Source organism: Neofelis nebulosa, chromosome 4, assembly GCF_028018385.1.
Source record: "Neofelis nebulosa isolate mNeoNeb1 chromosome 4, mNeoNeb1.pri, whole genome shotgun sequence".
NCBI lineage: Eukaryota > Metazoa > Chordata > Mammalia > Carnivora > Felidae > Neofelis > Neofelis nebulosa.
The window spans coordinates 111,944,382-111,971,477 of NC_080785.1; the positions used below are offsets into that span (position 1 = coordinate 111,944,382).

General features: G+C 42.9%; 2 protein-coding genes across 7 annotated transcripts in view; one reads left to right on the plus strand and one right to left on the minus strand.

The window, feature by feature from the left end:
* Positions 1 to 16,200, minus strand: part of MGLL (monoglyceride lipase) — a 246,811-nt gene extending 230,611 nt beyond the window's left edge. The window contains exon 1 of the mRNA XM_058725790.1: positions 16,051 to 16,200. The gene's annotated coding sequence lies outside the window, so the exon portion shown is untranslated. The remainder of the gene's footprint in view (positions 1 to 16,050) is intronic.
* Positions 1 to 27,096, plus strand: part of KBTBD12 (kelch repeat and BTB domain containing 12) — a 78,151-nt gene that overhangs the window by 34,241 nt on the left and 16,814 nt on the right. For all 6 annotated transcript variants that reach the window (XR_009260670.1, XM_058725775.1, XM_058725774.1 and 3 more), the window contains one exon: positions 18,735 to 18,932. Coding sequence is in view for 5 of the 6 variants with exons in the window: in XM_058725775.1 (XP_058581758.1) it covers positions 18,735 to 18,932 (198 nt within the window). In the remaining variant the exon portion in view is untranslated. The remainder of the gene's footprint in view (positions 1 to 18,734; positions 18,933 to 27,096) is intronic.

The following is a 27,096-nucleotide window of genomic DNA, read 5'->3' on the forward strand; positions in this document are numbered from 1 at the left end:
CACAGGGGCTGACCTAGGAAATCTGGTTTACCACTATGTAAGCATATAAGTTCTGTGATGTTTTTACATAACTGGAAGAATGAGATAAATCATAAACTCGTATGCTCTAGCCAAGATCATGACATCTTGTATGTAAGTCCTGAATGAATAGGACCTACAGCACTTCTCACAAAATCCAAGCTGAGAAACAGAATGATTGAATTTTTTCTTTTCTTTTCTTTTTTTTAAGAGAGAGAGAAAGAGAGAGGGACTGAGTAGGAGAGGGGCAGAGGGAGGGAAGGGGGAGAGAGAGAGAGAGAGAGAGAGAGAGAGAGAGAGAGAGAATCTTAAGCAGATTTCATGCTCAGTGTGGAGCCTGACATGTGACTTTATCCCATGACCCTAGGATGATGACCTGAGCTGACATTAAGAGTCAGATGCTCAACCAACTGAGCCACCCAGGTGCCCCCAGAATGGTTGAATATTTGAAGTTAAAGTTCTAACTGGGTCTTTTAAGAAATTCTCACTCTTTAGAGACTGCAGCAAGTGAGATCTCTATGTCTTTCCATTACCTGTGATTTAGTCACTACACTGTTGATGTGTAAGCCAGATGGTGAGCCAGAGAAAGGAAAGGAGCTGAAAATCAAATTAGCTACTTTTGCCCTCTGACTTAATAACTTTTATACGTGGTTTGCCAAGGCAGTAGCTAAATTATGGCTTGGGTAAAATGTGGATTTTTATTATCTATGCTTTCTTTCTTCTGACTTAGTATGAGAATTTAAGAATTGGCTTTATAGTGTGACCTATTGGGTTTGGATAAGAATATAGTGTGGTTTTTGTTACCTTTGTAGTATTTAAATTTTGTTTACTGCCATCTGAGCCTGATACAGTAATATTTGCAATATGTACAAAAGTTAAAATTATAAACCCATTATCAGATACATGGTTTGCTAATATTTTCTCCCATTCCACAGGATGCCTTTTTACTGTTATTATCTTTGTTGTACAGAAACTTTTAGCTTAATGTAGTCCCATTTGTTTTTGTTGCCTGTGCTTTTGGTATCAAACCCATGAAATCGCTGTAAAACCAGTGTCACAAAGCTTTTCTCCTAAGTATCCTTCCAGGAATTTTACAGTTTGGCATCTTATATTTACATCTTTAATTGATTTTGAGTTGGCTTTTGTGTATGGTGTAAGATAAGGGTTTAATTTCAATTTCTTGCATGTGGATAAGTGTTGGCAAGGATGTGAAGTAATTGGAACGCTGGAATGCTGTTATTAAGAAGGCAAGTGTGTGGCCACTATGGAAAATATTAAAGGAAAGTTTTTTCCTCAAAAAATTAAAAATAGAAATATCCGGGGTGCCTGGGTGGCTCGGTTGGTTGGGTGTCTGACTTGGGCTCAGTTCCCGAGTCTGAGCCCCGTGTCAGGCTCTGTACTGACAGCTCAGAGCCTGGAACCTGCTTTGGATTCCGGGTCTCTCTCTCTCTCTGCCCCTCCCCACTCACATTCTGACTCTCTCTCTCAAAAATAAATAAATATTTTTTTAAAATTTTTTAATAGAAAGACTATATGATCCATCAATCCCACATCTGAGTATTTATCCAAATATTTGAAATTAGAATATCAAAAAGATACCAGCACTCTAATAGTCATTGAAGCACTATTCACAATAGCCAAGATATGGAAACAACCTAAGTATTCATTGAGAGATGAACGGATAAAATGTAGCATGTACATACAATGGAATACTATTCAGCCTTAAAAAAAGAAGGAAATTCTGTAATATGCAAAAACATGGATGAACCTTGAGGATATTACACTAAGGGAAATAAGCCAGTCGCAGAAAGATTTCACTTTTCTGAGGTCAGTAAAATAGTACAATTCACAGAATCAGAGAGTGGAATGGTGTTGCCAGGGACTGGGGGAGGTGGAAATGGAGGTTATTAATCCGTGGGCATAAATTTTCAGTTAAGCAAGATGAATATGGTAGCAAGAGAGCTACTGTACAACATCGTAGCGAGAGTCAATAATACTGTATTGTACATTTAAAAATGTGTTAAGGGGCGCCTGGGTGGCGCAGTCGGTTAAGCGTCCGACTTCAGCCAGGTCACGATCTCACGGTCCGTGAGTTCGAGCCCCGCGTCAGGCTCTGGGCTGATGGCTCGGAGCCTGGAGCCTGTTTCCAATTCTGTGTCTCCCTCTCTCTCTGCCCCTCCCCCGTTCATGCTCTGTCTCTCTCTGTCCCAAAAATAAAAAAATAAAAAAATAAATAAATAAATAAATAAATAAATAAAAATGTGTTAAAAGGATAGATCTCATGTTAAGTGTTCTTACCAAAATAAAATTTTCTTAAATTAATATTACAAAACATGCCATTGAGCTAAGAAAGATGTAAAGGGATGGGAAGCACACATAGTAAGGAAAGAAGATACGGTCTAGAAATTCAAAATTAGTACAGTGAGGGAAGTGGGGAGAAGGAGATAGCAAGTAGCAAGGCCTGGGTTAATGGGGAAGAGGCATCATCAAGAGACTTATGAATGAAAACAGTTCTTAGGAACTAGATGAATGAAAATGAGCAAGATCTGGCCTTTCAGAATTGAAGGGAGAAACAAGCAGGGAAGGAAAGCCTTTCTAAATAACAGGTAAAATTCAACTGAGTAACATTGGTATCAGAGAGACTAATAATTTCCAATGGAGAGATATTGCATTTTCTTATCATACCGTAATTTGATTCAACAAATACTTTTTGGGCATATAATATGTCAGACCCTGGCCTGGGTGCTGAGGATCTAGAAATGAAAGACAAACTCTATGCCCGGAAGGAACTCGTGGACCAGAATAAGATACAGTCAGGTCAGTCGTGCATACGGTCAAGTGCACACCTATGGGGACATGTGGAGGGTCGGCTCGGTCACCCTACAGGTGCGACTTAGTCAAATGAAGGAAAAGGGGAAGGAGGCTTGGCACCAGGGTCAGTAGAAGTCAAAGCATGGTAGAGAAAGATTAGGTTGAGTTGCTTTAATACGTTCATTTCATGAGTGCATATTAATTTTGTCTGTTTCTGAATTAAATGTCAATTATTTACCACCATTAAAGGATGAGACCAGCACTCAGTATCTTGGAGTCAAAAAAGCTGAGTATATTGATTTCTTAGATGCAGGAATGGTTAACTGGTGAGAGATACTCCCAGTGAACACAGCTGACTGATAACTCAGGATCGCGGGCAGGAGCTTATTTTGGTTTAGTGTTGTTACAAAGGTTGCTGTCACCTTTAGAAGGATGGATTGTGTCCATTACAGAGGCAGGGGTGGGTGGAGTCCGTCCTAGCAGAGGGGTCAGTTGAGTGAGTCGGCCTCAGATTGGCTTCCTTTCAGAGTCTGAGGCTCCAGCTGACTGAATGGTTCCAGAGACACGTTCACAGAAGCAAGTTGTCATTGATTGATTAACCAGGTTGAAAACCACTTCCGATATTGATTTGTTACCCTGGCTCTAGAACAGCCAGACTTTTCCTAGGAGTGTGGAAGTTTGATATCTTCTCCCCCTCCCCTTCTAGTCTTCTCAGCCCAAGCACAAGGAGAGACCATCAGGGTTGGTCCGGACAATCTTCATTATCGTTGATCCTTCTTGAAGAGAAGGTTTTACTTGTGGGTCAGATTTTAATTTACTTGTCGATCAGCACGAATTTGTCCTGTTTTTGTCTTCAAATCATTTGTCAAAACATGTGTTAGGACAGTGGCTGTGTAGACTTAAGACTCTGAATAAACACATCAAGCTATGCGATATACAAGTGTGACAAGGTATTACAAGAAGTGAGTGGAAGGCACTCTCATGGCACAATTTAGACTTTTCCAGGTCTGACCATCAAAACAAGGCCCAGCAACTCCCTGAGTCTTCCTTAACAGTTCTTAACAGAAATTGTTCTACCTCCCCTGCGATGTCAATCTAGGTACAAAATGAAGTGTCAGCAATGGCACAGACTCTTTTTGGTTAGCAATGGAAAAATCAAGGATTATGCTAATTCATAGCTCTTTGGGCAAAGGAAGTTTAACTGGTTTGTTTACTATATTCTATATTGACCAAATCGAGGGAGAAATTTCCAAGCATCACTTGAGTTGAGCAGCACCTGGGGATGGGATTGTTACCCTCAGAAATCTGTCCCACCAATGTGGGAAGGGTTTCTATCCCTTCAGACTCTTTACAAGAAGACATAACCCCCAGAGGGTACTGGAGAGTTGTACACCTGGTCTAACTAAAAGACCGATAAAACAGTTGTCCTGGTCCTGGATCAGCATCAAAGAGCCTGGTTCCTACACAGAAAAAAGACCCTGAGTGCTGCAATAGAGACATGATCAACGCTACTGGGGCTGGAGGTAGATTTGTCTTAAGGGCTCATGATAAACAATCGCTATCACATCCTGTTAAATCACAAAACTCAACCAAGTAAATCTGACGTTCTAACTGGCTTCATTAACCCATTCATGAATTGGGCAGCCCCCACCTAGCACGTGGAGAGGCACCAGAGGAGTGGGACTAAACAGAAGGTTGTTACAGCCCAGTGTGGGGACAAGAAAGTTATCAGCAAAAGAAAAGGATTATTTTATGTGAGGCAGCTTTCTGGGGCAGGAGAGAAGCAAAGTGCCCTATCATGCAGATGACCTCATCTTTCCTTGGGGACCCTGAAAGGACTCTGGTGCAGATTCACTGGCAGGGACTGAAAAATTCTTGACTGACCAGCTAAGACTATATTTCTGGGGGAGGTTGAAACTGCAATTAGATTATAGAGCACTGATGTGAGAACGTGGTCTAAATGACACCATTTTGGGCCTTGTGCTTTTTGTGGGTTGTTTGTTTTAACAATCTCAAGAAAATTGTTATCCCTCTCTCTCAATGCAGGGACATTTTTTTTTCATTTTTTTTTTATTGTGTCACTATTGGTAACATCAGTTTGACATATCTGTATACCATACTTAAAATTCACTGCAAAAGCAATAGTCTGGGGGAGACAAATTAAAAAGTTAGGATGGCCACCAGCCCTTAGTAAACCAGTAAAGAGGGAAAAATATGGCCAAAGAGATAAAGAAGTACACAAAGAAGAGCCTGACAGTGGTTTTACTAAAGTCTTGTCCTGATGGTCTGAGTCTAAGTGATGCAGTTGAGTGGTGGTGGGGGTCCGGAGCTGACAGCCGAGAAAGAATTCTTGAGACGTCTTTGGTGCAACAAGGTGATTTTATTAAAAGCACAGGGACAGGACCCATGGGCAGAAAGCTGCTCTGAGGTTATGATGGGTGACTGATTATAAACCTTCAGTTTGGGAGGGGGTTAGGGACAGCGAGAGTCTCTAAGGAATTTTGGAAGCAAGGTTTCCAGGACCTTGAGGGGCTAGCTGTTGTTAGGAAAAGGTCATTTATTACTGTTTAGTAAAAGTTCAGTCATGAGACCTTCAGATGTATATCAGGGGGCCATAAGCTTGGAGGATGATCGCCAACATATATGGGGAAGCGGGTAGAGATAAAGGAAATTTCCAAAGGAATATTTATATGTTAAAGTAGACTTAAAGGATGCTGGGGGGTGGGGTGTCGACATAATGTTAAGCTAAGGTTGCCTTTTGGCCTCAGCAAAGTGTCACCATCTTCGAGGCAGCCGAGCTCCTAGAGGGAGGTCACTCTGCCTGTTTCAAGGACAGTCAATGGGCTGCAGGCAGATGCTCCAAGGAGTAAATGCTTCTGGGGGTTGTCTGGAGAATTTCCCTTTAAGATCCCCAGTGGCTGGGTGTCCGGTCCTCCTGCTCTTTCTCTTTGAGAATGTTCAGCCCATCTTAGAGATCTTCTAAATCAGCAACTTTTTAATTCCAATTTACTTTTCTGAGACTCCTGTTTCCACTCTGAGTCCGTTTACAAAGAGAGAGGACAAGGCTTACTTTACCCTAAATTGTTTGGAAGTTTCCTAAAATATTTTTCCAACTCTCCTATTGATTCGCCTTTATTGTGTGGACAATTTTGCTATTACTTATCCGGCACTATTTAGGTAATTACGTGGACAAAGCCCCTATCCACAAAAAGTTTATTACCTTACTTGTGGAGTAAAATATACCTTTAAATAAGTAGATAATCCCCCTTGTCAGTCTATGCTCTGAGTGGTGCCAAAACTGTTTCCCAGGCATTGGAAAAGGAAAGAGAGTCTACAAAGTTACATTTGCCAAATAACTGGTGCCGGCACCTTTAAGTGCCATCATCTGATAACATTTTTAACTAGACAGAAAATGTTTTAGGTTATCACACTTTTCTCTGCCTCCTGAAGAAATTTCTTTGAAGGAAAGTAATTTGTGTTGAAGAATCACTAAATGCTGGTGCTTTGCATGTGTTGTCCGAGTTCTCACAATGTCCTACAAAGGTAACATCTCTGCTTATTTTTATCGTACAAGTAGTGCGATTAAATCTAGGGTTCAAACCCAAATCTGCCCCATGTCAGGGTTAAAATAACTTGTACAGGTAATCATGAGGAACATCAAAAAGTGTACCACTCTGTATGTGAGTGCCGTACAAATCGGCTGTGAATTAGGTAGGACTGTCCGCCCCCCGAGCTAGAAGGCCAGCAGGTGCTATGTTGTGATGGTCCTTCCTTTCCTTCCCACTGCTCCGGTGCCGCTTCTTCCCCTCTCCTTGCCTTCCCCAAGTTGTGCCTGAAGATTGCTCGGGCAGACGATTGTGCATTCACACAGATTGTGCGGCTGTGGACCTTTAACAATGTCTCCAGTTTTCTTCAGAATAGAATTCAAGGTCTCCGTCACAGCACTGCCATTCACTTCTCTTTACTTTGTTCAGTGTTGGTATTTGTGTTCTGGGCCGTGACTTGAAATCTGGCTTCCTGTTAAATGAGGGGTTAGCGTGTCAGGTTAACTGGAGCCCTAGGGGCCTGAAAGTCCCAATAAGCATCTAACCACCCTGGGGAGAGATTTAGGCCCGGGGGGGGGGGGGGGGGGGGAGGGCGGCATCTGGCTCATTTGATTAATGGCCCTTGCCTTTACTTTTTTATACTTTTACAAATCTGAGTTAATGCCATCTGTACAAAGATTTCCCAGGTTTCTTCTTTACCTCAAATAAGCCATATAAAGGAAAGGTCCTTCTGCAGACAAATCCTATTTCTGCAACTTATTAATGCCATGCCATTTTGAGCAAGTTGCTTAACTGTTAGTCCGTTTTCTTCATACAATAAGGATAATAATAATACACCGTCATCTCATGCAGTCGTGAAGCTTGAGAGTATTATGTCAGATGAGGAATACTGTGCCTGGCACATATATAAGTACACAAGAAATAAGAGTTATAATGATAATTATTATTATTACTCGTAATAAGTGACAATTGCACTTTGGTCCCCAAAATGCTCAGCCCAGTCCTCCTAACCTCGGTAGCCTGAGCTGTCCCAGCTCCTCGGCTGACAGGTCTCTGTGCTGTGGCCGCAGGGCCCAGCTGGGGAGCCATCTGGGTGCTGGGATCGCTCTGCCCTCACGCGTTGGGGTCAGAGGTCTGTTTCTGTCCACTTTTCTCATTCCCTCCCATTGTAAATACACACCAAACACACACTGCGTGTCCATCCAGCCTGCTTTTCTGTGTGGAGCAGGGACACATTTTCATGTGAGGGGCTCTTTGAGAATCCTGTCCAGAATGTATTCTTTCCATTTACACTACTGCACGTTGTGGCTGAGGCTGACCCCAAGGTCTGATAGGCGCTGTCAAGATTTCAGAATATTGGCTTCAGTTAACATCTGTGCTAAATTTTTGCATAAGTGTCTTGCCACAGATAATGACTTGAATTTAGACGAAAATGGCTCCTGGAATGATGGCAAACTAGCCAAGAGGCATATTAGTCAGACACTGTATAGTTTTTCCTGGAAATCTAGAAATTGCATTTTTAAAATAAAAATATAGGAAAAGATACGGCCAGATTGTTTGCTTAAATGACTCCACTGTCCATTCAGTTACATGTGTATTTTATCAGTTTTGCAAACTGTCTTTGGCTCTTCTGTTGAATAACTTCCTGGAGAGCTTTAAATAATTGAAAGAGTCTATGTAAGCCTTATGAGTAAATGGCACCCTATTGAAAGCCCAGGTATTTAAAACTGGCTGATTTTCATTTTGGCTTTTTTTCTGAGGGCTTCTCTGGAGCGTAACCATTTTTGTGCAGGAAGGAGCGGGCCATGGGCTCGATGGCAGAACCATTTGAAACCCTCTGGGAAGAGAGCAGAGGGTGCTGTTTAAAGCCTTGCATTTTAAAATGCTGTTTAAAGCCATGCATTTTAAAATGCTTTATTTTTCAAGAACAATCTTTTGTCATTAGTACTATGAATGCTCATTATAAGAGATAGTTAAGCTACTTTAATCCAAAATACATCCTAATCTGCCAGAAAATGTTCTTTAAACAGGCAGCCTTAAAATTTTAGGTGAACCTATCCCATCACTGTGAGAAAATGTTAACTCCTTGTTTTCAAGCTTTAAACTCATATTTTTATGAGTAATAAAGGAGGAGATGAATTAAATGCAGGCTCCTATTAGTAAAGTTTTGAGAAAGATGGAATCTTCCAGGATCCACCTCATTAATCCCTGGTTATGAGCTCTTGTTGGGTGTCTGCATGACCAAAAAAAAAAAAAAAAAAAAAAAAAAGATTTTAAATATGGTACCAGGAGTTGTCTTTGAAAAAGAGTTTTTGTAAAATAAACTAGCAAGCATTTTCGCTCTCCTGCTCTTAGTTAGGCTTTTGAATAAATTATGCTTGATTCTGAAATGGCAATGGATACTCACAAATATGGGATTCTGGTAAGTGTTTTTAAAAAGTCAGAAGTTGCTTCAGCTTGATGGGTCAGGAAACTCAAATATAGAAAGTGAGCACCCGCGTCTATTTGTGGAAAGGTTTAGACCTTTCCCAACCTGACCCCAGCCTGCCTGTGAAGCCTCATCCCCTCCAGCCTCTCCCCTCCCAGCCCCACAAAACTTAAACCCCAGCCACAGCAACAGTCATTTCCTGTCCACACCTCCATTCTGTACCTGTGGCTACTCTCCTCCCTCTGCTTCTACTGCCTCCTCCTTTGTTTCCCTACCTCCTACACATCCTTCAACACCTGGCAAGAAATGCCCTTCCCCTTGGTGGCTGTGTGGCCACTAGGTCTGGGTTCCCCACAGCATGCTGCTCTGCGGCTGTCATTGCCATCATCACGCTATACTCAGACGGACTAGGGGAAGAGACCTTGGCTCATTCGTGTCCGCATCTCTTCCAAGAGCCAGCCCAAGGCCTGGCTTCTGTGACAGTGGCTTGATACACACTAGTTTACCGAGCTGACTTCCCTCATCTCTGTAGCCCGTCGTTTTCTCCCATCGTATGAAAAGCCACAAAAACAATCAGTTCCGGGTATCGTGGAAAATTTTTTAAAGTAGGACTCTTGGGGCGCCTGGATGGCTCAGTCAGCTGAGCGTCCAACTTCGGCTCAGGTCATGATCTCACAGCTCGTGAGTTCGAGCCCCACGTCCGGCTCGGTGCTGACAGCTCAGGGCCTGGAGCCTGCTTCGGATTCTGTGTCTCCTTCTCTCTCTGCCCCTCCCCCGCTCGTGCTCTGTCTCTCTCTCTCTCTGTGTCAAAAATAAGTAAACATTAAAAAAAAATTTAAAGTAGGACTCTTCATTTTCCTGTCTGGGGAGCCAGCTAACAAGAAGTCTTCCCACACAGCTGATGTCCCAAACCACCGGGTATCACTTTCTCCAGGAGACCACTCTGTGCCTCAATGGCTCGCTGAGGCAGCCATACTGTGCAGTCTCTCAGCTGGAGTGCCAGCGAGGGTGACACAGGGGAAGTCACACAGAAGGTTCCAGTCACTAGAGTAAATGCACTCAGAGATCACACTAGAGGTGAATGCTTTTATCAGATGGAAGCACTAAGTTTTATTATGGTAAGATTTTGCCTTTATCTTTCTTCAGATAAAATTTGAAGCAACTTTTTAAAAGAGAGAAGTGTTCCTCAAATTACCTCAGTTATTCGTCAAAATGGCAGGTCCCTGGCCCTCACCCTTGGCAGGTTCTGAGCTAGTAGGTCTGAAGTGGGACTTAGGAACCTGAATTGCAGGAAGCATCCAGGCAGTTCTGGAATGACTCGTCGTAGGACTACCCTTTGAGAAATACAAATATGGTGAGGACAGAGAAGAGGTAGTATCATGTGGGTTGGAGTGTCATATGCCCAGAATATTTACTGAGCGTGCATCACACAGGCCAGGCCCTGAGGCGGCTCTTCGAAGAGCTGCAGAGAAGAATGGAACCACATCCCTTCCCCCGGAACAGCACTGTCTAGTCACGTGTTCTCGGAGCATGTCAAGGTTATTTGGTCAAAGCATCCTGGCCGTCATAAGTTATCAAGCAGGCTGTCAGTGTGTTCTGATCTAATTCCAGAGTGTTCTGGACTGGGACATTTCTGAAGTCCAAGTGGCTCCCAAATTACAACTTAGCTATAGTAATTTTTATCACTGGTATCCTGAAAGTTCACAGAAAGTTGACAGTCCCGCGTTTCTTTGTGACAGTTAGTTAGAAATTATATTTTATGTATATATTTCATTTATAAGTTTATAATATATATTTTATTTATATATACTTATTTATTCAATCCATGTATAATTATAACGCTATGTGACTTGTGATTTCATATTTGCCTTTGGTTTCCCAGTACACTGTGTCTTTTTTTTTCTTTAATTTTTTTTTACACTTACTTATTTTTGAGAGACAGAGAGAGACAGAGCACAAGCAGGGGAGGGGCAGAGAGAGAAGGAGACACAGAATCCAAAGCAGTCTCCAGGCTCCGAGCTGACAGCACAGAGCCCGACGTGGGGCTCGAACTCCCAAACTATGAGATCATGACCTGAGCTGAAGTCGGACGCTCAACTGACTGAGCCACCCAGGCGCCCCCACCCACGGCCCCCAGTAGACTGTGTCTTAAGGACAAAAAAAAAAAAAAGGTTCTTAAACTTATTATTCTCAGATACCTAGTATAAATACAAAGTGGATATCCAGAATATACTTATAGATTGCTTAAAATTAACTATAAATTTAAAGCACTTTTTTACTCTGAAGTCAAAATTGGAAGCTTCTCCAATGTGAAAGCCCCTGATGAGCAGTGATGATAATGTTCTTGAAAGTGAGTGAGAAATATCTCTGGAGACTGTTGTCTTGGCCCCTGATTTAGCATAGTGTTCCACAGCCAAAGGGCTGTGCACCTAGACATTCTATGCTTTGCTTCTATGAAAAGAGGTAAATTGCTAAAAGCCACACCAACAGCAAAGATTTGTTCATGAAAGCAAATCTTGGGTCTGTTTTCGCGCAGCCTAATGAATAGAGTCATCTCTGTATCTATGGCATATTATGACAACAAGTTGTATTGTTACTCCTGAATCCTTGAGAAAATGTTTAATTACATTTGGTATCTTCAGTTCACTAAGGCAGAGAATAACATATGTTTTAAGACATCATAAAAGAGTAGAATGTGTTATCTTCAACGAGTTTATCCTGATTCATATATGCGAGCATTTTTTTATCACTCCGATTCTCTACAAGTTCTTGGGTAAATATGGAAATGACCACAAATTATGGTTTTCTGCAAATCATTTTATTTACACATGAGATAAACATGCCACACCCTTATTATGGCCTTTTTTCTTTAATAGTTAGTTACTCGACAAAGCACCTCAGAGAATATAGCAATACACATACCTTGCCTTCAAGGATTTACATCCTGTGTGTCTACATTTTTCAGCCAGGGAATATATCTGATTCATAGTCCTCACCTCAGAGAAGTATTAGCAGAGTGTGGGCTCGTGTCCTGTCAGGTCAGGTCCAGCCCAGGTTAAGAGAAGTTAACTGATGTAGGCAGGCTGACCCGGGGGGAAGAGCTGAGCCCAACAACAACAGACTCACACCCACAATTTCTCTTAATACCTGGGCGGACATTCCTGTATCCTTAAGAAGATGATTTTTATAAACTGACAGGAAGTGAATTTTCAGCCCTTTGGACTCAGGGCTTGCCACATTCTGGGAAGCCAGTCATTGCTTTTTGTTTTGACAAAATGTGTAAGAAAAAAGATACCTGGGATGAGGGTGAGGAGCGGATCCATTTCTGCATTTAGTTAAATGTTTATTTCGTAACTATCTGTAAAAAGTGTTGAGGATACAGATGTGACCTAGACACTCTTCTGCCCTCAAGTGACTTACAACCTAATCTAATAGGGAAACATACATAAAGATAAATAAGAACAATATATCTTATATATAGAATCTGATTTCGGTTCAAAGGACAGTGGAAGCCCAAAGAAAGGAATGGCCAATTTTATGTAGAGACATGAAAGATTTTTTTTTTAAGATTTTTTTATTTTTAAGTAATCTCTACACCCACCATGGGGCTCAAACTCACAACCCCGAGATCAAGGGTTGTGTGCTCTACCGACTGAGCCAGCCAGACGCCCCTAGACATGAAAGATTTATTGATGGTGACTATTGAGCTGAGCCTTAAAAGAGAAGTAGGAGTTTTTGAAGTGGAGGAGGAGGACGAGGAGGGAGAGGAAGGAGGGGAGGAGGAGGAAGAGAGGCCATTCTAGACAGAGATCAGCCTAAGCAAAGGCCAAGAGCTACATAGCCTCACCTGTTTGGGGAGCTGCAAGCAGCCCAGCATGCCTGGAGCATGAGGTGATAGGAAGGTGTAGCACCAGGCAGTGGCTGGGTCATCAAAGCTTGTGTACCTTACAGGGAAGGGGTACATAAGAGACGTGTTGAGGAGGTACCACCAATGGAATTGGGTGATGGGTGAGATACAGAGGTTGCTGAATCAAGGAGGACAGTGGTGATATTCATCTGAGGCTGAGCCCTGTCACCCCTGACCTGGCGTGACATCTTTAGGTCACCTGCTAAGCTTGCTCCTACCCACCGTTCCCAGGCTCTCCCTGGTTCTCCCCATAGGGACTCAGCCTTCAGACCTGTCAAGCCTGCAGAACAAGCTAGTGAAGAGGTGTGGGGAAGGAAGGAAGGAAGGAAGGAAGGAAGGAAGGAAGGAAGGAAGGAAGGAAAGAAAGAAGGAAGGAAGGAAGGAAAGAAAGAGGACCCCAGGGCTTGAAAGAACTGCTGGGGTCAGGCCACGTATTTGAATATGTCTCACATATTCAAATCCACTGACTCCCAGGACTGGGTCCAGTAAAGCCCAGGGATTATCAGAATCGGGTGGGACAGCAATTTTGTAATTGCAGCTTATCTGGCACCCGAGGGCCCAGTGCCAGAACTTACTATTCAGCTGCCTACATTTCCAGTGGGAAGTGTATTTCTCTCTCTCTCTCTCTCTCTCTCTCTCTCTCTCTCTCTCAATGTGGAAATGTATTGTTTTTTAATTTTTTTAGGTTATTCATTTATTTTAAAAGAAACAGACACAGCACAAGTCAGAGAGGAGCAGAGAGACAGGAGAGAGAATCCCAAGCAGGCTCCATGCTGGCAGCGCAGAGCCCAAGGTGGGGCTTGAACCCATGAGACTGTGACATCATGACCTGAGCTGAAACCAAGAGTCTGACACTTAACCGACTGAGCCACGCAGGTGTCCCTGGAAATGTATTTCTAATTCCAGTGGAAATGTAAGACATTTCAAACACATGATTTGCCCTCAAGCAAAATCAAGCTTTTCACAATCAAGAACTTTTCAGCTCTTTTATTTGATTTTCAAGCTAGTATGTTTTGAAGAGCAAATTAAATGCAGACAGATGATTGTTTTCTTAGCCTGGTGAGAAAAAAACTGGCAAAGGACAGTAAAGGGTTAGCAGGTGAAGAGAATGGCCTTATTACAAGTGAGGACTGTCAGACCATGTTCTGGGAGCCAAGGCACAACACAGATAAGCAGTGCCTGGCATCACCCGGAATTTTGTAAATGGCAGATAAGCCTGCTTTCAACCCAGTCCTCAAGGACTTTTTTCTGAAAATACCCAAGATGCCTGTGTTAGACTAAGAAAGGAACAAGATCGCATCTCCTAGGGTCTTAGGCTCCAAATCGGGAACTCTAAAATGAGAGTAGAAAAAAACTCGGAGAGCAGACAACTCAAGTGAGAACAAAATCGTCACAGGCATTATATCAGCAGTGAATAGATCGCATTTGACACACAAGTCAGAAAGTAGTCCATCCACTCAGACGGGTGGGCCAGCTTCGCTCCTGGAAACCTGCTCACTGCAAAATCCTTTTCTGGCTTTTAGGATGTCACTTGATAGCCCCTGCCTCTCTCTGACGTTCATGACCAAATGAATTCCTCTAAATCTTGTCAGGGAGCTTTTCTCCTCATGATGGCTGAGATGATGGCTCAGCCTACTTTGCAGCCCCCTGACCTCCTGAAGACGAAACTTTAAGAGAGATTTGACCACACAGTCAAATCAACCATAGACATAGCAAATAGTTAAATTGAGAAGAAGCAAACATAAGATTTCAGCAACTTCGGTGACCACTGGCTTACTTACCCAACATTGCAGAACATGCAGGAGAAAGAATTCACACTGCCTGCCAGCCACTTTGTTTACATACAGTACAGGAGAATAAAGAAAATTCCCATAGGAATGCCTGTGAATAGATACACAGCAAACGCAAGTACCTCCTTACCCCTCTTCCCCTTTACATAGTAATATAATAACGTAATCGTTGCCACAACTTATGACATTGGTATTATTATCCTTAATTTACAGATGAGAAAACTGAGGCTTGGGTAAATCATATTGACCCACGTTACCAGCTAGTAAGTGGCGACCCAAGCATGTAAACCAGAGTCTGGCTGTTTCCAAAAGCCCACGTGTTTTTCCTGCGTCACAAGGGAGCTTACGACACCAAAGATATTTACTAAAGCTTGTTTCTAAAGCGTCTTTAGCAATGCAAGTAACTTTGGGAGCTTGTCAGAGCCATTACACAATCCCCTTCCTCTTTTGGATCCAGCCCAGGGAAGAATAGAGTAAGTCTGCCACCTGAAGGCTACCCGTCAGGGCAGATGCTGGGAGCCAGCCCCATTGCAGGCAGGGTGCTGTGGACAGGGAGTCCTTGGAGGGGGTCAGAGAAGTGCTACTCCCCTCTGCCCTCAGCCACCTCCCCGCCAGGCCACAGAAGAGAAGGAATCAGTAGCAGCCAAACCCAAGAAGAGTGGGTCTTCATTTTTGTAGAAACAAAAACGAGGAGAGGCAGAAACTGTCCTCTTCTATAATTTCCACCCACTGAAAAAACCCTAAGGAGTATAGTTTGCACTTGAGGTCGATTTGGGGATGACTCCCAAAGCTGATTTCTATTCATTTGCCTGTTTTGAATAAAGAAAAGTCAGGCTGAGAGGTTCTGATAGCATATAAATTAAAGATATGGAGGTATCTCATTGAAATTCTAAAGATGTGCTGATCCTACCCTAGATTTCTCTCATCAAAAGAGTTCTCTTGTGGTGCTGCTGCTGACTTATTAATAAAGATCACGCTTTTATTTGATTATTTATCTAATCAAGATTCACCTTCAGTTTAAGCTCATTAAGTCTGCTGTTACAGAGTGACGCTCTAAGTGTACTTGATGGTGGGATTACATCCAAGTGAGACAGGGAACATATTCACGCATTAATGGTCAGGAGCAAAGACAATGTCCCATAAGCCATGTGGCACCCGCAAGCGGAGTGTGCACGCGGTCTGCCAACCAAACAGAAAGGGCACATGTCTCCAAGAGCAGAGTGAGGGCTGCACGTGATAATTAAGTGCACTTAGTACCAGAATAACAAAAATGGCAAGCGCTCCGATTATTCCAAAAACCAAGAGAATACTACCATTCTTCATACACATTATGTTGGGAAAGCTTTTCGAATGGGCTCTTAGTGAAACTTCTAAGTTCTGTTCAGGATGCTGGGTGCTGCGCCTGCCCCCAGCCTGACTCCCAGTGGCTCACATTTAACCTGCTTGCTTCCACTTGTCATAAGTTTTCCAAAGTGGTTGTAATATAAACCAGCCTAATAATACCTCTCCTGGGTCTTTGCAGAGCAGGTAACTAAGTCGTCTCGTTCTTACCTGATGAGTAGTTGCCAGGTTTAGCTGCTGGTGATAAATCCTCTTCTTGAAGGCCGTCTTGCCCCACACATAGGAAATTCCACTTCTTGTTGGCCTAAGACACCTCTGACTACCACAGTGCCACGCTGAAAGAGGGCCCGTGAACAGCAGAGCCGTGCGGTTAGCCAAGGCCAGCGCGTCCCCTCCTTGGAAACGCTGCGGCCCAGACTTGGCACTGGAATGGGCTAAATTATTTATCTGGTCGGATACAAGAGAAAGCAACTAGGAGCTTCCTGAGCTGATAGTCTCTGTCCCTGGATTCATACTGAGACAGGAAACAGGCCAGGGTCCATCAGCAAAGAGGGGGGATAAAAAAAATGGAATCTTCCTCCAAAGTCCTCTGCCATCACCTCTCCTGCCTGGCGTAGGTCCCGACCAGGGTGAAAATAAGCTGTTCCCATCAATCTCCTTGAATTCTTTGAGCACTGGGTGTGAGGCACTGTGAGATATGAGGTGTAAAAAGCAACCTTTGCCCTCAGTGAGCTTACAATACATCCACTTGGACAGAGAAAGCAGAGGAAGAGTTAAATTTCTCATTCATTCATTCATTCATTCATTCGTTCCAGGCACCCATGTGTCGGACACTGTGCTAGGTATGAAGAAAGACTGAAAAAAAAACAGGCAGTGATGAAAATACCATCTGACTAGCACAATGATGGGCAAAAGGTGTTAAGTAACAGTGAAAGAAAAAATGCCATGAAATGGTATCTGATTAAATTCTCAGTAAGTGGTACGTGAGGTAAATGCCAGGAGGTCAGAGCAGCTCAGTTTAGGTTTTTTGATACTGCTGTAAACAACACAGCCAAGCCCCAGCCAACACGACTCTTCTGGACCCCCGAAACAGGAAGGAGATTGGTCATGCAGAGCAGGGTTGTCAGATTGGGTCAGCATGGAAGGAGGTCACCCATGAGAGGAGTGTCTGTCCTTCCGGGAAATTCACCTTTGCCTCAGGAGCCATCCTTCAGGTCAAGAAACATGGCCCTGGCGGCAAAGACCTTCCACTGTGGGACTTCGGAGGAGAGAAAAAAAAAAGATCACCTACAAACGAGTGTTTCTTATTACAGTGTATTAGAAATTCTTATACGATTACTTTTCCCATGAAGGGCTGGACTTAAAATCATAACTATGTAAATGATATATCTGTTACTTGTCACAGACTCTAGACCTCTGAGTCTAATTTGTATCTCTTCTAAGTTACCTGTCATGATGTTGTCTACCTATTTATCTGCATACATGACCCTTTGTGTCTCGTTAATTTCATTTAAAAAATTTTTAAGGTTTATTTTATTTTTTAAGAGAGAGACAGAGCATGGGCAGGGGAGGAGCAGAGAGAGAGAGGAGACAGAATCCAAAGCAGGCTCCAGGCTCTGAGCTGACAGCACAGACCCCAATGCGGGGCTCCAACCCACGAACCGTGAGATCATGACCTGAGCCGAAGTCGGACATTTAACCCACTGAGCCACCCAGGTGCCCCTCCACCTCATTAATTTCTTAAGAGCAAGAAACATGCCTTATCCATTTCCCTAAACTTCTTATAATTTAGCACATTGCCCTGATAAAATAGGCAACCAGTGAATAGCTGTTGAATGACCTGTATCATCCAAAAATGGAACAAGCCCTGGGCATTTGGGTTTGGAGCCTTTCTTTGACCTCAAACTTGAAATTCATTAAAGGAGAGCCCTTCCCTCATGGGGAAAAGTTCATGCAACTTAAGAAGAGAGGAAGAGACAAGCTTACAATGATGAAGAATGGAAAGGATGCATCCCTACTAGCAGATTAGTGAAATCATTGCTAACAACCAACAGAAAGATGTCAGAGTTGAGTTACCCTCACATTCAAACTTGAAATTCTTATTCTAAGGGCGATGCTCATTGTGTGAACCAGTGTTCGAAGTTGTAGAACATAGAAGGGAATCAGCCTCATGCATAGCACAAACATACAGAACACTATGAATAAAAATGATGTTAAATTTGGGTATGGAGTACGGAGCAGACATCACTATTGCTTGGAAATTATCTGAGGGGCACCTGGGTAGCTCAATCGGTTGAGCATCAGACTTCGACTCAGGTCATGATCTCATGGTTCATGAGTTCGAGCCCCGCGTTGGACTCTGTGCTGACAACTCAGAGCCTGGAGCCTGCTTCGGATTCTGTGTCTCTCTTTCTCTCTGCCCCTCCCCTGCTCGTGCTCTCTCTGTCAAAAATAAACATTAAAAAAAAACAAACAAACAAAGATGGGATGCCTGGGTGGCTCAGTCAGTTAGGTGCCTGACTTTGACTCAAGTCATGATCTTACGGTTCATGGGTTTGAGCTGCACATTGGGCTCCGTGCTGACGGCTCAGAGCCTGGAACCTGCTCCCGATTCTGTGTCTCCCTCTCTCTCTGCCCCTCCCCCGCTGGCACTCTGTCTCCCTCTCTCTCTCTAAAAAAATAAACATAAAAAGAAAGAAAGAAAGAAAGAAAGAAAGAAAGAAAGAAAGAAAGAAAGGGCAAGCAAAGGAAAGAAATTATCTGAGAAGTAGCACCAAGCAAGGAAAAGTCAAAGGCCTGTAAATGTGTGATACAAACTGTAGCAGGAAGGGGGTGCTAACCACGATGAAGGGGCAGTTCTTGGTCATCTCATTTCTGTGTATCATTCTCTGTAGGTGGAATTGGCTGTGTAGGTCGAGACAAAGGCCAGGTTCGAAAGTGCCTCGATGTGGTAGAGATCTATAACCCTGATGGGGACTTCTGGAGAGAGGGCCCACCTATGCCAAGTCCCCTGCTCTCCCTTCGAACCAATTCTACCAACGCAGGAGCAGTGGATGGGAAGCTCTATGTCTGCGGGGGATTCCACGGAGCAGGTACCGATCCAATTTTAAATGTTTTATCACCTCCGCCGGTGTTGGCTTTAAACTCCCTTAACTGACCCAGCCCCCAAAGGATAATCCAGACAGCAGGGTGAGCCCGGGAAGAAGCCTGGCCTTCAGAATTCAGTGGCCTGGAGCCTCTCACCGAAGCTCTGAACTGGGTTTTCACAGCTGCAAAATGGAACCGCCACCCCCACAGGCTATTTTAAGAGTTAAATGAGATCCAGTTTATAATGTGTCTGGCCTACAGCAGTCACTCAGTAAATATTAGCTGAATATGAGGAGAGGAGAAGTGGGAGAGCAAGTCTAAGGCCTGACTGCAGGGCTAACGAGAGATTGGAGAACGTGAAGACCAGGCAGAAATAGAGCCATGGCCGGACTGTTGGGTTTCATCACTGTCTTTAATGACCAAGAGATCCCACCCTCAGAGGACACTCTTATTCGTCCTCCACGACTACCACTTGAAATCAATTGCTTGAAAGCATTTCTAAATACACACGTATTTATTACCACACTTAGTTCCCACGTACCAGACTCTACCGTCACTGCAAAACACAGTATGGAGTTAGAATTTTTAATGTAACAGAAATTGTTGAAATAGGCACCAATCTCATAAGCAACTGTCTCCAAAGTTATTTCGCCTTACCAGTAAATACGGCGGAATGCAGGTATATTGAAATGACAAACTGTTCAATTCTAACCTCACTGATAGAAGCGCTAGGCCAGTATATATCCATGAAAAGCATGCCTCCAGAGCACTTAAAACTTTGGAAGGGGGCCAGATTAAAATAAAGCTGACACTGCAGCAGAGCAAAGCCTTTTATAAGCCCACCTTCATTTTTAATGCACATAATTAGACGTAAATTAAGAATGAAGTTTTCATTACCAACCACAAGAGGAGATGGATAGACTGAATACAACAAGTGAGCCTTATTTGCCCCTTGATTCAAACAAATCTCCTGTAAAAAGATATTTTTCTGGGCACCTGGGTGGCTCAGTCGGTTAAGCGTCCGACTTCAGCTCAGGTCATGATCTCGCGGTCCGTGAGTTCAAGCCCCAGGTCGGGCTGTGTGCTGACAGCTCAGAGCCTGAAGCCTGCTTTGATTCTATGTCTCCCTCTCTCTCTGCCCCTCCCCTATTCATGCTCTGTCTCTCTCTCTCTCTCTCTCTCTCTCTCTCTCTCTCTCTCTCTCTGTCAAAAATAAATAAACATTAAAATTTTTTTTTAAAAAAGGATATTTTTCAGATAATCTGGAAAATGTTAATATGGACTGGAGAATTAGATGGTATTCGGGAATTGTTAATTGTTCGGTTATGATAATAATGGCCTCGTGGTTTTATATAAAGGAGAAAGGAAAAAAGAGAAATGTTAACAATTAGAGATCATCTAGAAGTATTTATGGGTGTCAGTGATATGCTGTCTGAAATTGGCTTTAATCTACTCCAGCAAAGACTTTTTAAAAAGTGATTGGGGTGAGGGGGGCGAGAACAGATTTTATAGCATTGGTAAATGTTGCTAATTGGTAAAGCTAGATAATGGATACACTGGGGTGTTATTTTACTACTTTTGTGTATGTTTGAGTATTCCCATAATAAAAAGCTTTAATTTTCCTTTCTCTGTCTGTTCTTCAGAGGACTTTCCAAAGAGGTTTTTTAAAAAGTGCTTTTAATATCTTTTATGTTAAACTGCACATGCTTGTGTCATCTATCACAGTAGCCAAGAACCCTGGCTTAGGAAGGAGATGTATAAGTGCCCCCAGGTTCAAGCTCTGTGTGTAAGAAGGATACAAGTATGGAGTCAGGAGAGAGATTCCAGCTGCTGGATCCACACACCCACCAGGGCTCTCCTCCCACTGGGATCACAGGCCTCCTCTTCATCCCCTGGCTTTTGGCTTTCTCTTCACCAGGAGAATACAAAGGATGGCCTCAGAACATCCAGAGGGGTGGGTGGCAGTTAGTGTCTAAAGACCGAGAAGATCATTCTGTTTTGTCTCCTTTCTTTATCTTTTCATTCCTTGTATAATATTGACTTAGAGAACTGATAACCTCCAACTTTTCAAACGGTCTATCCTCATACTATGAGCCAACCTCTTTTCTTGGTACTACAGGGGACTAATAATGCTCTCAGCCAGAGGGAAAGGGATTTACCATATGAGCTCTCAAAGTCCATTTTAATTATTTGGTCCTAACATGATGGATTGTCTGGGATTAGCTGAATGAATCATTCCTGGGGTTTATGAAAAATAGAGCAATTGTATAATAGCATGCCCGTTATGAACCAGAAACTTCAGCATCAGATCTAAAAACAGGCACTGGATTTCCTCTCCTTGTGTGACACAAACCTAGTCATTCCATTTATTTATTCAGAAAACCACAGTCCAGCAACGAATGTCTCATAATCTGTGTAGCTGATTCAGGAAAAAGGCGATTGAAACATGAAGCCAAGACGATGAAGACTGGCTGGAAGCAAGGAGGAGCCAGTCTCCTGCCCCACTCTCAGTAGTGACACAGAGCCCCTGCTCACCCCAGTGGAGACCGAAGCTGAGGCCGGGAGTGGAGGGCAAGCACTCGCTATTAAAACAGGCAGGCTGAGCGAAAATTGCACACTGAATATTGAGACACCACCTTTCTTCCCTCCCTGGCTCCCGGAATGTGGGCAGCCTTAGCCTCCAGCAGGGGGCCGGAAGACTTGTCTTCGGGGACCTGACCAGCCCCAAAATAAAGCATAAGTCAAGTCACCCTGTGGAGAACCTCACAGAGAAAGTTTCCATGGCATTTCATGGCATCCCACTCTCTTATTTTTTTTTTTTTTTTTGAGAGGAGAGAGAGACAGAGACAGAGACAGAGAGCACCAACAGAGGAAGGGCAGAGAGAGAGAGAGAGAGAATCCCAAACAGATCCCATGCCCCGTGCAGAGGCCGACACGGGGCTCAATCTCGTGACTTGAGATCATGACCTGAGCCAAAACCAAGAGTCAGATGCTTAACCAACTGAGCCACCCAGGCGCCCCCATAGCAGCAGTATTTTTAACACCCCAAAAGTAGAAACAACCCAAGTGTCTATCAACTAATGACTGCAGAAAGGAAATACGGTACATTCACACAATGGAATATTATTTGACACTAAAAAGGAATGGAGTCCTAACATATACTACAACGTAAATGAACCTTGAAAACATTATGCTAAGTAAAAGAAAGCCGTCACAGATGACCCTGTACGGTTCCATTTCTATGAAGTGTGCAGAATAGGCAAATGCATAAAGATAGAAAGTGGATTTGTGCTTGTCAAGGGGAATCAGGAACAAGAAATGACTGCCAGTGGGTACGGGGTACAAGGTTTCTTTCTGAGGTGACAAAAATGTTTTGAAATTAGATGCTGGTGATGGTTGCATAGCTCTGTGAATACACTAAAATACACTGAATTACACATTTTTTAAAGATGAATTGTATGGCATGTAGATCATATCTCAATAATGCTGTTATTAAGGAAAAAGAGGCTCTTCCTCTCTCTCCCCCCAAAGTAATTGGCTCTTGTGTTTAACACTAATAAGGAGAATTAGCTGAACTGCCCACAGGAGAGTGCAGTGGAGGGGAGTTCTTTGTGTGGAAGAGGCAGAAATGGCTCTATCCAGGGACAGAAATGTTAAGTTTCCAGAGACAGAGAGACAGTGGTGGCAGGTGACACCTAGTGGCGGGAACTTATTCCTGCTCATAAAAGCCTCCAGGAGGAGATGGCATCGTGGCCTTAGGAACTTGCAAAGGATCCCTGTGTCGATGACACAGAAATCCTGCCTTTTTGAGAAAGCGCCAGCAGGAGAGGGACAGAGAGAAGGGGACAGAAGATCCGCAGCGGGTTCTGCGCTGACAGCAGTGAGTCCGATGCAGGGCTCGAATTCCGAACCGTGAGATCATGTCCCGAGCCAAAGTGAGACTCTCAACTCACTGAGCCACCCAGGCACCCCCAGAAGTCCTACCTTTCGAGGGACCAAGTGAGCTTGGAGAGGAAGCATCCCGTGTTTTCTAGCTCCAGTGAGCACCCAGGATACTTGAATATCCCGGGAGTAGGGGCTGCTCCCAGGGCTCAGCTGGCTACCTGTTGACAGAGCCCCCACTTTGGCTCTTGTTCCAGCTACTAGCTCTTTGAGATTCACCTGCGTCTTCCTCCCAGCCTCTGGTTTTAGTGTGTTTCCCCCTAAGTCCCTGGGGCAGGGTCCCCTCACCTTTTACCACTACAGCAGCCAGTTGGCACCTGCACTTATTTGCAGTCTGTAGCTACTCTTGCAATCCTTCCAAGGTCACATAGGAACGCCTTGAGCGAGCTGAGGGAGCACACCTCTTCTCCACTTTGGCTCCATGCTGGCTACCAGAGTGGGTAGAGCTCTGGGCAAAGAGATTCCGCCAGAGTCCAGCCGTAAGGCCCTTCTGCTTCCAGTCCCCCTTAACCCAGCTGACTCATTTGCACCATCTTCCCTGGATAATTCTAGGGGAGCCAGGAAGCTGCCCCTTCTCTGCCCAGGACCAGAGAAGCTCTCTGCCTTTTCCCTGTCCCTGGCAGGAATTTCTCGCAAACCACCCCTCTGTCTTCTCTCATTCAGCATGGGGCCCAGCCCTAAAGGGAGAAAGGCTGCCGAGGACAAACTTGAATAATCAAAAAGAGGAACTGCGTTGGGAAGTATTTCAAAAAATTAATTACCTCACTAACAAATGTAGAATCAAATGGACATCTAAGACTTACTTGGTGTTGACTTTGCGAGGAGCCGAGGAGCCGTTGTGAGCACTTTGCATATGTTAATTTATACAAAGCTCACCGTGACCTGTCTGTGAGGTAGATGTTGTCATTACCTTTACAGACCACTGGAGAAACAAGCCACCTAAAGAGGTCACACACAGGGTACGTGTTGATTCTGGGATTCAAAATTCAGATAGTCTGGCCCCACCATTTGTATTGTGTTTTTTTAACCAGGAAGCTAAATTGTCTCTCCATGCCAGACAAGTTAAATCAGAATATTTGGGTATGGGGCCTAGACATCAATATTTTTAAAAAGCTCTTCAAAAAAAAAAAAATAGGTTAGAGTGGAAGAGAGCCAAAGCATAAGAGACTCTTAAAAACTGAGAACAAACTGAGGGTTGATGGGGGGTGGGAGGGGAGGGTGGGTGATGGGTATTGAGGAGGGTACCTTTTGGGATGAGCACTGGGTGTTGTATGGAAACCAATTTGACAATGAACTTCATATATTGAAAAAAATAAAAAATAAAAAAAATAAAAGCTCTTCAGATTGTTCTAATATACAGTGGTTCAAATGAGAACCACTGCCCTGGCTGATGTCCATTGTTCATTCATTCAACAAACCTTCATTGAATGACTTCTAGATAAGCCCTAGAGAACCAATAAATGCAGTCCCAGCCCTGAAGGTGCTAAGCGAGGACCAAATAGGAAGTTGCTACCTTAGTGGAACAATGCTTTCAGTCAGAGGCTTAGAAAGTAGCTGTGCTCCTTAGAGAAATAGCCGGTTCCAGGTGTGGAGCATGAAAATGGTGAGCTGAGCTTGGGATGTCCTGTTATACCAGAAAGCAGGTGAACTATCAAAGACTTAAGGGAGTCCCATCAAAAGACAGACAAGCCAGTGTAAAAGGGCAGTCCGTGGCCAAATTTGAAATAACTTGACCATCAAAAATCATAATTGACTATAATTGATTGAATGAATAATAAATGTAGAAGGAATGATAGAAGACTACATATAATAATTGGTTCTGGGAAGTCATCAGCGGATGCTAAAAGCATTGATTGAAAGGTTATGAAGAACAGGATATGTACATGACACCAAAGTATTAGCCTAATAATACAAATAATACCAATACTAACCACAATTCTAATCAATACTAATTACAATGAGGAAACATATATACTCTTACAGTGGTGAAATTGGATGGCTACCATTGCAACCAAATAATCATCATTTAAAATGGGATAATTTTATAATACAGTTGACCCTTAAACAATGTGGAGTTAGGGTACCAACCCCCCGTGCAGTCAAAAATCCACATATAACTTCTGACTCTCCAAAAACCTAACTAGTAGCCTACACTCTTGACCAGAAGCCTTACCGATAACATAAGCAGTCAATTAACACATATTCTGTATATGTGTTATATGCTGAAATAATTGTATTAAGATAAGTTACAGAAAATAAAATGTTAAGAAATCATAATAAGGAGAAGATACATTTACAGTACTTGCTATACTTATTGAAACAAGTCTGCATATAAGTAGCCCCATGCAATTCAAACCCAGGTTGTTGAAGAATGAGTGTATTTTCTTTCTGTGTAATACAGTAGGAAGGATTCTTGCCCACCTACCACCACCAAAATGATTAACTCCCGTGTAATCAAGCCTCTAAACTTCCAATCTATAGGGAATACAAGGGAGAAGAACAGGTTAAATGACCCTATGAGAAACAGACAAATTCAGAATGTAGACATTCAACAAGAAAACTGGCCCAGATACTCAAAAAAGTTAATGTCATGGGGAAAAAAAGATGGTTCCATCCTAAGTGAAAAGAGATCAGAGGGACATAAAAACCAAATACAAAATGTGAGCATTTATTGGATTCTGATTGAAAAGAACGACAATGTAGACATTTTGGGGAAATCAGAACACGGACAGAATATTACTTAATGGGATAGAATTAATGTTTTTTCATAGGTATAATGGTATTGTAATTATGTAAAGGAATATCTTTATTCTTAGAAGAAGCGTGAAGGGGTGAAGTGTCATGTCTGCAACTAATTCTTAAGGGTTTCAGAAAAAGAAAGTGCGTGTTCATGTGTACACATGAGGGAGGCAGTAAAAATATGGGAAAATGTTAGCTACTATTGAATCCGGATGTAAAGTCTGAAGGTATTCATTGTACTCTTCTTTCAACTGTTTCAAATTTCTCAAAATAGAAAGTTGAGAAAGGAACAAACAACTTTGGTCGCAACTACAGGATCAAATTCTGTTTTATCCCAGGACTATCGACAGAGAGAGATACACTGTGATTGAATTTGTCTGTTTTACTATTGCTATTTCAGTCCTCCCTGGAAAAGTTGTACTGAACTTGTGATACCCTGAAGGAGAGTTGCTACCTCTGGTTTTTGCTCCACATACACCACATATTTATACTGTATATGTCATATATGCCATTTGTATTCCAAAAACAATGGAGACAATTTAAAGGATAAGTGTAGGTCCAATGAAACTACAAACATGCTTAGTAATAAGTAGAGGGGGTAATTTTATCAGAAAACCTAAGTTAAGAAAAATTTCCAGAACTTAGCTCAGCTTCTTGGCCACCAAGGCAAAGAAGGAAAAATGATGGTTTCTGAAGCTCCTATTGATAGAGGCATGTAAGTGCCTCCTTCTACTGCTTCTCATCCAAGTCTGCCTGAATCTTTAATCTAATGGGAGTTCTCTGTGCTTCATGGAGTTTAATATCTGTGCCCTTCCCCAGATTAGGAACGTTTTCAGGTATAATTTGGTCACATTAACCTTCTGACCCTTTTTGTCTCTTCATCTTCTGGGACTCCTATGATACAAATGGTATTCCTCTTTAATAAGTTGCCGACTTCTCTAAGTCATGTATCGTGATCTTTTGCCTTTGTTTCCCTCTTTTTTTTTCTGCTTCATTATTTTCCATAATATTATCTTCTGTCTTATCTTCTGTATCGCTGATTCACTGCTCTGCTTCATCCATTCTTGCTGTTTCAGCATCCATTCGAGATTGCATCTTGGTTGTAGCATTTTTAATTTTGGCCTGACTAGACTTTAGTTCTTTTATCCCCGCAGAAAGGGATTCTCTGGTGTCTTCTGTGCTTTTTTCAACCTCAGCTACTATTATTACTATTTAAACATGGTTTTAAATTCTAGTTCAGACATCTTACGTATATCTGTGCTGATTAAATCCCTGACCGTCATTTCTTCTTGTTCTTTCTTTAGGTGTGAATTCCTCTGTCTTGTCATTTTGGAGGAAGAAAAAAATTAGTAACATAAACATTTTTTAATTTAAAACAAAACAAAACAAAAGTCAAATAAAGGAAGCTAGATCCTAGGTGTATTTCAGTTTGCTTGTTGAGGGAAGTGTGCCATGACTGACGGAGTCCTTTGTCTCTGACTACAGTTT